We start from the raw sequence: 15,718 nt of genomic DNA, 5'->3' as shown, positions 1-15,718 counted from the left end.
TTGAGTCTCTAAACATATGGTGTTAGAGTATGTGTGTATTAGAGTATGGTGTCCGAGTGTGTGTGAGTGTTAGTGTTTGATGTTATAAAGTTTGCTTGTTAGTGGGGGGATATGCTCACCCCTGACTGTGACCATTTATTGTATGTTCCATTATCTGGTTAACTTACAGGCGTGGAACTGATATTGGGAGCCAGGCCCTGACTGGCCATGTGCCACTTTGAGTAAATGCCCAGTGACCTGCTGGCCAAAAGTGCCAAACACTCACCCAATATGTGTCTTCAGCGGGAGATTGGGTGCTGCAACTTGTGGCCAATAGCTGTATATACCTTGCAGCATGCTTAGTGAGCATAAAAGCTTAGCAAGCAGCCAGCCATCGGCCGCACTTACGTCATCAGACAGCTGCTGGCCTTAAAGTGCCAGGGCCGCCCTGTCATTGCCAGTCTGACCCTGTGGGGAACTATAATGCAGCAGAACAACTGGAGTCCAAGTGACATTAAGGACCCATGCCAATGATAAACCATTAATGTACTTCAGTGTTAGCAATTATAGAAACAGGCTCCAACATTATTGTTACAAAACAATGGGTGAACTGCTAGCCCCTCGTAGCTGCCAGAAACATCACGTTTTTACATTATCCCTTTAATGATCTAACATCAGCATTGGCACAATGTTTGCAAGAGTACATGGCAAAGACACTGCAATGCACTTAAGACATTTTGTCTGGAGTGGTAATGCCTGACTTCTCCCAGTGTGTCGGGGTGTATGATTGGTACTTCTTGTCAGAGTTAAATTCAGGGAAATGTAGAAATTGCCCAATAACATCAGAGGGTGGGACAGAATAGCCAAGAAGACAGCATGTTGCATAGAGTCTATGTGCTGAATGCTGTTCATAGCTCTTGGATCCATGTGTTTGCAGTTACCCTGAGAGCTGCAGTCTGGACACATCTCTCCTGGAGGAATTCATACAGTGGATTTATTTAAGGTTTCTTCAAGGAAGAATGGCCAGAACTGCACAAAAGTGAAGGATTTTTTTTTCTGTGGAACGAAAAAAAGATATATATAAATATACATTTTTATCTGAAGAATGGAAACAGTATATGAGATTCGGTTTGAGAATGACACAGACTACAATGGGATACTTTGCGATATTTCAGATAATGGGACATTTATATGTGTGGAGGATTATAGTCACAATACAACCCTTCCTGCCAAAGGTATCATTTTACTCATTTGTGTCTTAACTACATATGGAGGAAAGTTTATACTGTTACCATTAGATGAACAGGATATTGGAATGTGAAAACCTAATAATATAAAAATAACATAATAAGATCACAAATGTATAACATTATTGTAAAAAGCATAAATGAAATTATATTTGCATTACATTTTCTATTTCTATCCTGCGCTTCATGATCTAGTTATTTCTGTATTAATCTTCGATATGTTAAATACATAAGTTGTAAGATAATATTATACCGATTTGGGGCGGCAAGACTTTTTGTTAACCCTTTAAGGACCAGCTGGAGGAACACCTTCCTTAAAATATGGTGTAATCAGTTCTGACCCACAAAGTGTTAATGGTTGATTTATAGAATATTACCTTTGCTCAGTATATAGTATAGTTGATATCATTATTTTCTAATAAATGTATAATATGCATGCAACAAGGCTATATGGTTTTTAGTTATAATCGAAAATTGCCATATTATTTCTTGTACAGATATGCACCAGACAGTGAGGATTCTGCTGTACTCCCTGATTTTCCTGCTCAGTGTGCTGGGAAACAGTATGGTTATAGTGGTTCTGATCAGGAATAAGAGGATGAGGACTGTCACTAACATCTTCCTGCTGTCCCTCGCTGTCAGTGACCTCATGCTTTGTCTCTTCTGCATGCCTTTCACCCTCATACCCAACCTGCTCAAGGACTTCATTTTTGGTAGCACAGTCTGCAAAGGTGCAACTTATTTCATGGGTAAGTCACCAAAAGGGCTACAGGGTCACACACAAACAGAGCAAACAAACAGCTGTTAATGATTCACCCAGAGATCTAAAGGTATTTGGGGGCATATGTAAAATATATACCTATACATCAATGTACATATATACCTAAGTAGAAGCAGTATTGGGCTTAACAGCAAAAAAATCATTAATAACATTCATTAACAAATAGTTACAGGGTGATGTGGAAAACCAACCTTTAAGTATTTATATATATATATATATATATATATATATATATATATATATATATATATACATATATATATATATACTCTGATATGAGACACTTATATGTATATATATATATATATATATATATATATATATCTCTGTTCCTATAAACTACTCAATATAATAAAAGAAGAATAAATTGAGAAAGTTGATTTAAAGGCAAAACCATGATCCAGTATTAAATCCATTGACTAAAGTTATTAATTACTTAACTACCATTGTGCTGGAAAATTATTATTTCTTAGTTAAAGTTATTACAATTAAGTTAAACATAAAAGGGATTTTATCTTGGACATGGAATTTTTGTATATGTTAATATCACCCTGAGTACACGGATACATTCCTCAATGCTGGAAACAGGAAAAACAGACAAATACCTCCAGCAAAGAAACTGCAAAAATATTTGATGCAACTGTAAACCAAACAATCCAGAGTGGCTCCAGACAATATAGACTATGTGCTAAACATTGTAGCTGCCTGTTACAGAGAGAAGCCATACTCAATGGGGAAGAGAGAATGGGATTGTTAAATCAGCCTGTGTGCCAATGGAGGGTTAACTTTGTATAAACCACAAAAGTAAAAAGTTTCCCATTTTGGTGTGAATCCTTCAGGTGGCAATTGACCAGATGCAGATTTTTTTTTCTGCCTAGTTTTTTTTAATATCCATTTAATATTACATGAACTGTAAGTAAGCAGTGCCTGTGTCACAGCTGTCACACTTCATGTTACATTCATGCGATACAATGTGTTAAGGTATCACAGGTCGCTTGCCACCAAGGAGTCAGAATCTTTCATACATTTCATGTCCCAGAAAAGGTGCTGTTAAATAATTAGATGATCCAATGCAGGGAATGCCATATGTGTGTACATTAATAATATGAGCTGATACAGAAGTACATGAATGAGATAGATCCTGCACTGGCTATTAACACTATATTAATGGTATTAACAATATAGGTTTATAGTAAATGAGAAGATTACCATTCATCGTATTGAAGAGACAGGAATAGATATCAATAAGTGGATGGGAGAAACATTATTGTTGCAAGTGTTTTTATCTAAAATATGTGACGACACCAACAATATAATACATTAGTGCTGATGGATAAAAAGTAACTCCATTCAAACTGTGCATCACAATCACTTTATATAAACACACTCCATTGTATTTAATCTATGTTCTATCAGATGTGTGTCTTCTAATATTCATTTTAAGAAGAAATTGACCGTTCTTCGTCATCGATGACTTTCTAATCAGTGTGTGTTTACTTACATGTAAATATGTGTGTATGTGTATGTATATGTAAATGCAGCCATCCAGTCACCATGCACTTATGTCTCTAATGAAACACTTTTACCTAATTTAGAGCCTAAAGGCGAATTCATTATTATTCATATTATTATCTGTCATGTATATCACATTAACATATTCCATAGAGCTGCACAGTGCATACAAACTCTGTTTTAAGGTATTTGGAATTATATTACATGACATTTTATTGACAGACCTCCAGCAGATAGAAATTGACGGCAAATAAGAACCATTCAGCTCATCTAATTTGCCCATTTTCCCTGATGTAGAGACTCAAACTTTAATCAGTTCTTGCTTTAGATTCAGGAACGCTTTATGCCTATGCCATGCATGTTACCTGTATTAGTCTCTGCCATTTCTAATGGGTGGTTGTTCTATTTTCTAGCAAACTCCAAGTAAAGTAAAAAAAATCCACAGGGCTGTATATTATACACAGATTACATAAATTATGTTTTATATAAACACCATTCCCCAAACATATAGTTTTAATGATAAGTACTATAATAAAAATGTTGTAAATAGTATTAATATAAAAAGGAGAAGGAAGCTTAGATGGGGAGGAGACACAGGGAACTGATAATAGGGTGGTGTGATCTACACATTGAATGTTGTATTATGTCCACTTTGTATGTTTTACAGGCTGAAAATGTAATATATTCATTAGAAGTTGCTGCCTTATTTTCATATTTCTGCCAAAATAGTTTATTTAGAGGATCTATGTATATTTTTGGGGAACGAAGTAGGCTGTCTGTTTGTGTATGATAAGTAAGCATATGGTTTTATTTGAATGGAAAATTGTGTTTGTTTTGAGAGACTTCAACTCTCTCCATTAACGGATGACATGAAATATTTACTATCTGGTGAATTATAACATCTTTTTCCATTAGATTAAAATTCAATCTTTGCCATTTATTAACCAAATATTTTAATCTGTTAATGTGATATGAATGCATTAAAAAAGGACCATAATTCTGCTGAATATCATTTTAAAAAATAAAATTTTTCTAGATGTCAGGATTTACATTTTCCGTCCAGTTTACATATTTTTATTTACATTTTATGATATGTTCCACAACATTGAAATATACCTTATTTGCTCGATTATAAGACAAGGTTTTCTCCAGAGCAAATGCTCTGAAAAATACCTCTTGTCTTATAATCGGGGTCATCTTATAATCAGACCCCAAATAGGTCTGACTATGAGACTAAGATCCAGATCCCCTGCAGCGATGCAGGGGACCTGGATCCTCCTGTGTATGTCCCCCCAACTTACCGGTGCTTTAAGAAGAGTTCTACACGCTGCACAGACTAAGCACCGGGGACTCAGATGCAGGAGACCTGGATCCTCCTGTGTTATGCCCCCCCAACTTACCGGTGCTTCTGAGTCCCCGGTGCTTAGTCCGGGCAGCGTGTAGAGCTCTACGCGTTTCGCGTAGAGCGGAAGTTGTCTACGCGAATCACATCGAGCTCTACACGCTGCCCGGACTAAGCACCGGGGACTCAGAAGCACCGGTAAGTTTGGAGGAGGGAGGGGGAGGGAGTGTTAAATGGGGGGCATAAGGCATTTCTGGAGGCAGAGTGCTCTGTGAAATGCATTTTAACACCCTTAATGCCACTCTGCCTCCAGAAATGCCTTTTAACCCTCTATACGCCACTCTGCCTCCTGAAATGCCCTATACCTCCCTATATGCCACTCTGCCCCATAATATGCCTTTTTACCCCCTAAATGCTAGAGTGGCATATAGGGGTATAAGGCATTTCTGGAGGCAGAGTGGCACATAGGGGGTCAAAAGGCATATCATGGGGCACAGTGGCATATAGAGGGTTAAAAGGCGTATCATGGGGTACAGTGGCATGTATGGGGTATAAGGCATTTCTGGGGCAGAGTGGCATAACTGGGAGGGGGGCAGGTTGAAAAAAAAGAAATAAAAACAAAATATTTTTCTCAATCTTAGCTTTTATTAACAAACAATTGTTCACATAGTTTACATGAATTAACATTTACTGGTAAAACTTTTTTCCTATAGGGTCGTCTTATATTCAGGCTTTTTCTTTTTTCATAAATTAATATTCAGATTTTGGGGGGTCGTCTTATAATCAGGATCGTCTTATTTTACGGCAGAAAATAACTATTTGGTTCATTTAGTTTGCCCAATTTTCCTGCAGTAAAGACTCAAACCTTAATCTTGGTCAGTTATTTGCCAATTTGCCTGCGTGGGAGTTATGGTGGAAGCAGGCAAAAAATACCAGCTACAAATCCATTTATTTATAGGAGGACCTCTGCTTACGGCTTAATATAATTATTTGCTCTTTGAGCTGACAATGTGCTATATCACATTTATCTCTGTATTTTTCATTTATAAGAGCTTGCCTTCTTTTTTTGCACGGAGAAAGTACTATATTTAAATCTCTCTTAATGAGATGTCTCTGTACAAAAATTACACACAGTGTTTTTCATTTGTAAATTCTAATAATAGTATTCTGCTCTGGTTTTCACAAAAGCAAAATATTTGATGAGTTTATTTGTATGTATAAGGAGATTGCAGTAGTATACAATTTTGTCTATGCATATATATTTTATATGTTACCATAGCTACTAGCATTGAATTGTAAGGTCATTAAAAGAGACTGTCTCTGTTGGATCCTCTTAGGTACAATACTAATAGTTGTAGACGATGCTAGCATAATAATTATTTTCTACTGTCATCCTTCTCGCAACATTCATGAATATTACAACGTATTTTGTTTTCTTTCTCCGCACAGGCATCTCTGTGAGTGTATCAACATTTAACCTTGTTGCCATATCTCTAGAACGATACAGCGCTATTTGTAAGCCTCTGCAGTCCAGGGTATGGCAGACCAAGTCCCATGCTCTAAAGGTGATTGCAGTAACGTGGTGTCTTTCATTCACAATAATGTCACCTTACCCAATATATAGCACATTGGTGCCGTTCACAAAGCCGCATAACACAACTGGTAACATGTGTCGTCTTCAGTGGCCCAGTGATCTCACTCAACAGTCATGGTAAGTTACATGTTGATAATTTGAAGTCACCTACCTGAAATATATAGTACGTAATCACCTCCCAAAAAAAAGTTTTGTTCATTCTTAAAGGAGCTGTAATGCCTATTTCTTTCAGGGATCAGTGAACTAAATGTGCTTCACTGATCATTTCACCTTGAAACACTGATTATTCACCTGATGTAAGCCCATGCTCCCAATGAATTTTTCCCATATGAGTCTTCCTAAAACTAACTTGAACTTGTCAGTAAGACAAATAAAACTACTGTGGTACTCAGCAGAAGTGGTGAGGGAGAAGTTGGTACAATTTAAGAATTTTAAGCAGACACTTTATATGGGAGCAAATACAAATGGTGTAAATTTAATTGAGGATCTTGTTACTAGTGGGGTACCTCGGGGATCAGTCCTGGGACCCATACCTTTTAATCTTTTTTACTAGCGATATTACACAATGTCTCAATGATAAGGTATGTCCTTTTGTAGCTGTTATAAAGGTTAATGACGTGTGGCAGCTGGAGTTTAACTTTGATAATTGTAAAATAACGCTCTTGGGGCATAAAAATTCAAAGGCAGGATATAGCATTGAGGGCACTGTGCTGTTAGTGACAGCAGAAGAGAGGCCTGTGAGAATAATGATTTCTGAGGACTTAATAGATAAGCAGGCAATGCAAGCAGAGTGCTCGGTTGTATAGCTGGAAGCATTAGTAGCAGAAGGAATGGAGTTGTTTTGTAACTTTACATATCTCTGGTCAGAGAATGGAGTATTGTTCGCAATGCACAGATATTGGTATTCTAGAGAGAGCTCAGAGAAAATAAAAAATGATTTACATGATAAAAATATCAGGGAAGGCTAAGGGATCACAAAATGCATAGCTTGGAGGAGGGAGACATTGAAATACTTAAAGGGATTTAACAAAATACAGGAGGGAAGTTTATTTCAAAGGAGGAGAATTGTTAGAACAAGAGGTCGTAATCTTAAACTAGAGGGTCAAAGGCTAAAACACAATGTTAATAAAATGTACTTTACTGAGGTCCCCCAGCAGAAATGGTAGAGGTTAATAAAGTAAGGGAATTCAATCATACATGGGATCAGCATATGGCTATTCTTAATGTAAGATGAGAAAAAGGACTGATTAAGGTCTCAGTCTTTACAACAGGAGAAAATGGGCAGATTAGATATGCTGAATGGTCCGTATCTGCTGTAAAGTTCTGTTTTTTTTCCATTGTTCCTCATTTTCATGAATGTTTTGGTATATAAGAATGTGTTTTGATTTGTAATTTATTTCTCTAAACTACATTGAGTATTGACCCATGATCTGCCACAGCTAGGAAAATGCTCCCCCCCATGTCTCTCAGTTTTAAGTGAACTTGCTAGAAAAAAGATCTACTTTCAGTCATTTTTGTGAAATAATACTGTAAATTGAAACTTTATAAAGCCACTCTGAATTATGCTTATATTCTGAAATATGTACAAGTCCACTAGTAGAATAATAGTGTTATGTGGCAGAGGGGATGCTGTCCCAATGGACCTAGTGAGCCCAGGCCAGAATACGCCAACAGCTGATGCGGACAAACACCAAAAACAATTAAAAACTACAAATACTGCAGTGAAGTGTTCTGAGAGTGCATGTTTGCACCCGCAATCCTCTTATCCGACTCCATACAAGCGCAGCCACAGCATTGTGTGAACCATTAGAAGGGACTGGGAGCACAGATATTGGCACAGTGCGGTTATAAAGCGATTCCTCTACCATAGTGTATAACGTGCCATACTTACCTGCAGTGGACCTCGTTGTCCATATGCTTGTGGGTAAATGGTCCCTTTTAAAAATGTTTTGCTATTTTAGCAAAGATCCACTGAGCAGACGTATTGCGCCTCTATTCCTGCAGCTTCTTTCTAAAAAAAATGTTTAAATAATGACGTTCTGCTTTTATGATATTTTTCATGTTAAATGTTGTATATTTAATATTCCATTTATAATAACAATCACGTTTATTTGTACCATTTGGACCAGAGAAATCTCACGCTAATCCTTTAAAGCCCCTGGAGATTGAGTGGCTGCAAACAGTTAGAAGGGATGTTTTTCCTTCCAAACTTCTAATCAGTGCCAATACAGTTTTGATCTGTTCGGCCGGTAACTGTGCTGTTGCTTAGCAACACATCTGATAAGTGTATTTGAGGGTGACGCAGTGGGGGAACAACAAGTGATTTAATTTATTTCCCCACTACTGTTATCAGGATACACCTATAATTACTTAGTTCTGCACCAATTTTGGAAATACCCCTATTAATACACTTTATTCTGGTCTTATTTAGCTTTTCGGCTAGTTTGAAAGCTATGCTTATAATGTAGGCCAATTAAAGTGGTTTGCCAATTACAGAGTTTTTTTTCCATAATGCAATTTTATGTCTTCAAAATACTTAAAATGAATAAAATAATTGGTGGACCGTTAATGTATTTCCTAATCTCACCTTGATCCTTTACTATGTATGGCCTACTATTATAAATACGAAATTTAGTACCATTATTATTTTAAACATTTATTTCTTGGTGCATGGCAGGACAGAGTTAACCCTTCTCTGTACCATGTTTAACCCTCTAGCATGCAAATGGTTTCACTGCTAGTGCTTCATGTAATAAAGTACTAAATAATTGTATGTATATATTATTTATATTTCCATATAAACCAATTTCAGCATTATGTACCTACCATCTTTTTGAGAAAAAAATCATTATTTTGTGCATATTATGGAAAATAGGTTCTATGTACTTTCTGTCTTTATTTCTAATGTATAATTTCGACAGGGAAGTATGTGGATGATGTGCCCTCAAGTGAAAATATCAATTTTTTGTTTTACATAAAGGTGGACATTTAAGATTGTTTAAAGCGAGTTTTTTCCCATTTTAACTATATGTTCAGTCTTTTTTGCACCCACACAATTTATATATAGCTTTTTCAAAGACAGATAGAAATTTCTATAGATACCATTTTTAAATGTATAGTTCATCATTTAGTATGAGTAATGGAAATGAAATTTAAAACAATTTAGGATTTCTTCTACATACTGGGTGCCTCTAGTAGAATGATAAACATGCATGCATATTTCATATATTACTATTTTTGTTACTTTTAATTCATTTTTCACAATTATTTTTGAAGGGGGAGAAACGTTGTTTCTTGTGACGGCCTGATTTCACAGATACTGGAGGGCAGTGAAAAAAACATAGTACATACCATTATGTCCTTGTAGTCATCTAGCACAGGATCCCTAAACCTTTTGGTCTCTAGAGCCTAATTTTAACTTATCTTATAATGAGAACACACTCACAATGTTAAAACCAGATTTTTTTTATTGAGCCTTGCAAGTCATTATGGTTTCGGTCCAGTATATGACTTAATAAAAAATTTGGTTTTATTGCATTCAAGACCTGTAAGTGCATGTTTATTCTGGACTATTGTTTATGGGCTGTACTGCACCCGGGTGTATAAGGATTATTAGCTGCATATTAAAACTGAGTGCGGACATATTTAGACTTATATTATATTTTAGACTTGTGCATCCAGATTCCAACGAATTACTAATTTGGCCGATTTCGTGAACTCGTACGTATCTCCCAAAATGAGGCCAGACCCCCATGAAACGGACAAAAATGAAGCAAAAAACTACAACTTTTCTTCTGAAGTTCACAGGCTCTTTCATTCCCACTCTCCCACTCTATTAGACTCTCTGAAAGTCTCCTTACCTTCATTGCCGACCACTTCCTCTTTGCTTCCATGTCTTTCACCTTCTTGTTCTTCATCTTCTTATTTTCTTTCTCTTTAATTTCTTCATCCTCATCTTTGCAGATATAACCTCCCAAAGAGTAAATGTGGGCATCAGACAACAAATTTTGTTTCTGAATTTAAAGTGACCCCCGAGCCTTGTCCAAAATGAAAGGGCAGGAAAAACAATTCAGTGTCCGAAAACGTATGAGCCAAAAAGAATCCAAAAATTTGTCTGAATTGTTTTTGGCCCATTTGCAGAGAATATCATGTTTTGGATCCCTAAAAGTAACATTTATTTATATATATATATATATATATATATATATATATATATATATAATGTTTGCAGATGCATATGTCACTTTTTGGTTCCTATAAATAGAACTATGTCATCATAAGTTTATGCACACGTGCAATCTATAAAATATATCAGTCATTAAACGGCTGACTTTTACTATACTGCTTAATATAAATGGAAGAGATATCTCCCTAGGTCCATGTTTGACATACGACAGGTCATGAGAAGTACCTGTAATGGCATATAAGGATGATGAGTCTGTAATGGTAAGGATGGGGAAGCAGAGCTGTAATGGGTAGCGAAGAGTACGTTATTGCTTCAGAGGGAGAGAAACTGTATTGGAAACTGTAATGCAACAAGACAAGGGATAAAGTAATGTGCAGTAAAATCACTGTTAAAAAATGCATACAGAAAAATAGAAACATAGAATGTTACAGCAGCTCATCACGTCTGCTTGGTTTTACTGCCGTATAGACTCAAACATATAGGCCTTGTGCCCAGCCCATGCACGATTCTCTCGCTGTATTAGCCTCTACCACTTCTGCTGGGAAACTATTCAATTTATTATTTAGGAGAATATAGGTAGGACACAAGAGGGTAGAAAATATAAGCAAAAAAAGCTATCATATAATGCATTGCCATGTACCACCCCATGTAACTTGGCATGGCAGAGCCTGAAACAGCCCATGGGGCTAAAGGGGAAAGCTGTGAAGCTGTGGTTTGAAAGTAACTTTAGTAGTAATTATTTGACCAAATGTCCGGTAAACAGCCATAAAACGCAAGAAGCTACACTTTTCAGCACTTGATTATCCATCCCTTTGCATTGTTTAATGGAATCATCCATCACATTATTGCATAAGCATCAATTCTGGGTAAATTCATGCAGCAGTCAGTTACCGAGTAATTTATTTGTATGTCAAAATTGATTGTCTTTCAGGGAGGTTATGACATGTAATTTGGTAGTAATTTCACAAGCAAATGCGTGGTATGGATGGGGAAAAAAGAGCATAATATGATATATCTCCGGCAACAATGTAACTACCAAACCGACGCTGCTTTGCTTTGGGTGTCAGCCTGATAATAATAGAGTAAGAGGGAACGCGTGAGACAGGGCCATTTAAAAAAATGGTAATAAAAAGTGTAGTTAAAATTGGTTAAAATGTACACAGACCTATATATTTGCTGCTTTCTGTTTTGTATGTGAAGAACAAACACAGACTATAAAGGAAAAACCTTAAATTGTACAATAAATGTGTTTGTATATATATATATATATATATATATTATTATTTAAATACAATATTTAAAAGACAAGCTTTCGAGAGTTATCTCTCCATCAGGTCTGAAGCAATACCTTTTAAATATTATGTTGGTCCAATAAAAAAGGTCATCGCATAGTCTGCAATACTTTTTTTTTTTTTTACATCGTGTCTACTGGACTTATACGGCTTAACCCATTTACATACACACATATATATATATATATATATATATATATATATATATATCAGACTTGCGTCTTATGATTTGTAGGAACTCTATGTTTAGTATTTTTTACTTTCTATGACTAGGTATAGTATTATTTATAATATTATTGACTTTCTTTTACTCAACCAGCATTTATAAACATATAAGCATGCTGATAGCATATTAACTTGTCATTAGCAGTGACAGACGGATGGGAGTTAGAAGTGTCTCCTAGGTGTGACTGTCAGTAGCAGTGACGGTGTTAGATTCAGCTGAGATTGAGGCTCATCTACCATGCTGGAAGTGTCAAGTAGTATAGAAATTGTACTCGAGTGGAGTGAAATAATTATAATGATTTATTTATTTAATGGCTGTTTTTTTTAATTAAAAAAAAAAACAATTTAGAAGCCATTTCTTTAAATATTTTCCTATCTCCAGTTAAGTTGTGCTTTTAGTATTATACTACCAGCAAAAACTTTTTTGGACAATGCGAAATAATAAATCATTTGTGACAAAATTAGGCATTCGACTATACACGTGCAATGAGTTGTGTGTTAGGGGTATGCTTATACTAACAGCAAAGCCACTTCATTTTGGATGACTCAAATAATAAGTCAGAAAATTGGCTAAAAGATAGCCTGCAAAGAGTGGTTCTAAATGGAAAATTCTCAAACTGGATCAAGATATTAAGTGGAGTACCTCAGGGGTCTGTCCCGGGTCCTCTTCATTTTAATTTGTTTTTTAATGATCTCCCATATTGCACTGAGAGCCATGTCTCAGGGTTTGCTAACGGAACACAATTAGGTAGGGTAATACAGTCTAACCTTGATGTTGCTCCTCTGCAGGAGGATTTAGACAGAGTGGGGTATTGGGCAGGCAAGTGGCAAATGAAGTTCAATACAGATAAATGTAAAATTATGTATTATAGAAAAATTATAACAATGCAACATATACTTCAAATGGTATCTCCCTGGGAAAAACGAATAAGGAGAAGGATTAAGGAATAATTGATGACATCGTACTTAACAATAGCACGCAATGCAAATTAAAAAAATAGAGTAGAGAATATAATTTTTTGCCTTCTTTTGGATCAAAAGCAGGAAGGATAGATAGAAGGGTTGAACTTGATGGACTTTTTCAACCTTGATTACTATGTTACTATGTAAAAGAATTAGGCAGGGCATGGGACTGTGAATTGAATTTAGTTGCATATTTACACTACTACGAACTTCTAAATTTTGGTCCAGACAAGGGAAATTTCAACAATACTTCTTTTCTCTGGCCATTAGAGTAGATAGTTTTGTACTGTTACAGTCATACATTTTAATTTTTACCGGTGGAAATGTCCAAATCCAGATACCAGTCCCAGGTGGGCTGAAGCCTTCTTGCCTAGAGTCGAAAATACGATCAACCTCATGCAGCAGCAGTACTAGCGAACATCCTAGCCATAGTAGTTAAAATATTCTCCATCCCACCTACCAAAGTAAGGTTAAATGTTAGCCACTACCAAGGACTCACAGAGGGCTATGTTCTGGTGTTGTTGCTGGTGGTCCTGCAATGCAAAATTTAGTGTGTATCCCTTCCTAAACCTTAAGATGTTTCGCCAGTAAGTAAAAAGTCCACAACGTGGCGGGGAGCTCCCCCTTTGAAAATACCCCCCAGAATTTCAATTTGAATGAAAAAAAGACCTCTAAATCTCATCGGAACCCAACATTGGAAAACAAAAACCTTGTCCCAAATTAATTTTGCTTGCCGCGCACAAGTCTAATTTATGCATTTCTATTAATACATGGCATTAGTATTGGTTTTGTACTGTAGTCATACATTCAGTTACAGAATGCACAATACAAATGAAGAATGTGTCTGGAACTCAATAGCAAGTTATATCACTATTTTGTATTACTGCTTCAACACATTCCACGAAGGAGTTAATTTGCTAGGAAGGTCAAGTTAATCATGCTGAACATAGAATATCACAAATAGTTGAATGCCAGTAGGAATATTTTAAGAGCCAGGACTATATGTCCTTGGATTTGAGAATCCTTTTGGGTAGAAATCAACTTTTTTATGTCAAGGCATCTTTATCTAGTGCTCGGTTAAATTAAACTATAGTTTATTTGAAATAATTGACTTGATTTCTATGTTGTCTTCCTAGGTATGTCTTCTTGTTGTTAATCCTCTTCCTTCTTCCTGGAATTGTTATGACAATTGCATATGGCTTAATATCTGTCGAGTTATACAGAGGGATACGCTTTGATGTCGGTCAGAGAAAAGGTACAACATAGCTGGGGTTTTTTAAAAAAATGATATAATCATGTCATATCTTATCAAATAAGCAGATTTAGAATCTGGCTAAGTCCCTCAAAGGACCAAGAGAAAAACAAGAACTACCTTGACGCACATTAACCACATGTTTAGATACAGTTGTTTTTATCTGCCATCAAATTCCATGATTGTGTTGAAGCATCCTTCTTACACACTATAATGTAACTAGGATTTCTTAAGTATTCTTTATATTTATTCCTGCATGTTTTTTTTCCTTTATTTTCTGTACCCATTTGCCTTTGCTGCATAGAGTGCACCAACAACACAAGCAGTAAACAGTTTGAAAACGGAGATGGTTGTTATTTGCAGAAGACAAAACGGAAGAAATTTGAAATGCAGCAGCTGTCCGCTCATAACAGAGCCAAGATTGAGAGAGTGCGCAGTAACAGCTCAGCGGCTAACCTCATGGCCAAAAAGCGCGTCATCCGCATGCTGATCGTCATTGTTATCTTATTCTTTATCTGCTGGACCCCAGTATTCAGTGCAAACGCTTGGAGAGCCTTTGACACCACATCAGCTGATATCCTTCTCTCTGGAGCTCCAATTTCTTTTATTCATTTACTCTCCTACACTTCGGCTTGTGTAAACCCAATTATCTATTGCTTTATGAACAAGCGTTTTCGGCTGGGTTTTCTAGCTACATTTGCCTGTTGCTCTAGAAGTGGAGTAAAAAGTAGGGGCATGGTACCAGGTATAGCAGAAGAAGAAGGAAGGACGACAGGTGCTTCCCTTTCAAGATGCACCTATACCAACATAAGTATATCTGCCACTGCATCTGCCCCTACATGAAATACCAAGTGGGTCTTTGCATGGAAAACCAAGGATTGTGAGCACATAGGTACAAGTTGACTAAGTTACAGATGGATTTCTTTTTCTGAAAATGGCCTGGATAAAATATAACAGAACAAAACTATCAGCTCTACTGTTGCATAAAAGTAGATTGATATTGATTGACCTTGTGACAACTGTGTAACTCTGCGCATATACATGGTTCATTGACCTGCGACAGCAAGATATGTGAAAAAATACATTCATTCTATACAACATCTTTATACAAGGACCTTGATGTGGAATTTCAGCTGCATGGGGATCAGAACAGGACCATAATGACTCTCAGACATTCATTAACTTATATCGGGGAGAAAATAAAAAATGTAATAATTATAAAAAAAATAATTCTTGTTTTTACATTTAAATGTATGTGTCTCTGTACGTTTAAAGCATTTTCACACAGCCAGACCAATTACAAAGAATTAAGAAAGAATATAAATCACATCTTCAGATTAGCTTG

General features: G+C 36.2%; 1 protein-coding gene across 1 annotated transcript; it reads left to right on the top strand.

The window, feature by feature from the left end:
* The first annotated feature begins 1,084 nt into the window (after window positions 1-1,084).
* On the top strand, window positions 1,085-15,216 carry LOC149281338 (cholecystokinin receptor type A-like). The gene is made up of 5 exons (XM_089499439.1): window positions 1,085-1,214; window positions 1,724-1,975; window positions 6,311-6,572; window positions 14,258-14,376; window positions 14,678-15,216. Exons 1-5 carry the CDS (start codon window positions 1,085-1,087, stop codon window positions 15,214-15,216), a joined length of 1,302 nt encoding a protein of 433 aa, XP_089355565.1.
* Window positions 15,217-15,718: the final 502 nt, after the last annotated feature.

This window comes from Sceloporus occidentalis, unplaced genomic scaffold (genome assembly GCF_023333645.1).
Source record: "Sceloporus occidentalis isolate IW3139 unplaced genomic scaffold, rSceOcc1.0.p SCAF_135, whole genome shotgun sequence".
Lineage (NCBI taxonomy): Eukaryota > Metazoa > Chordata > Lepidosauria > Squamata > Phrynosomatidae > Sceloporus > Sceloporus occidentalis.
This window is presented reverse-complemented; position numbering and strand designations above follow the sequence as displayed.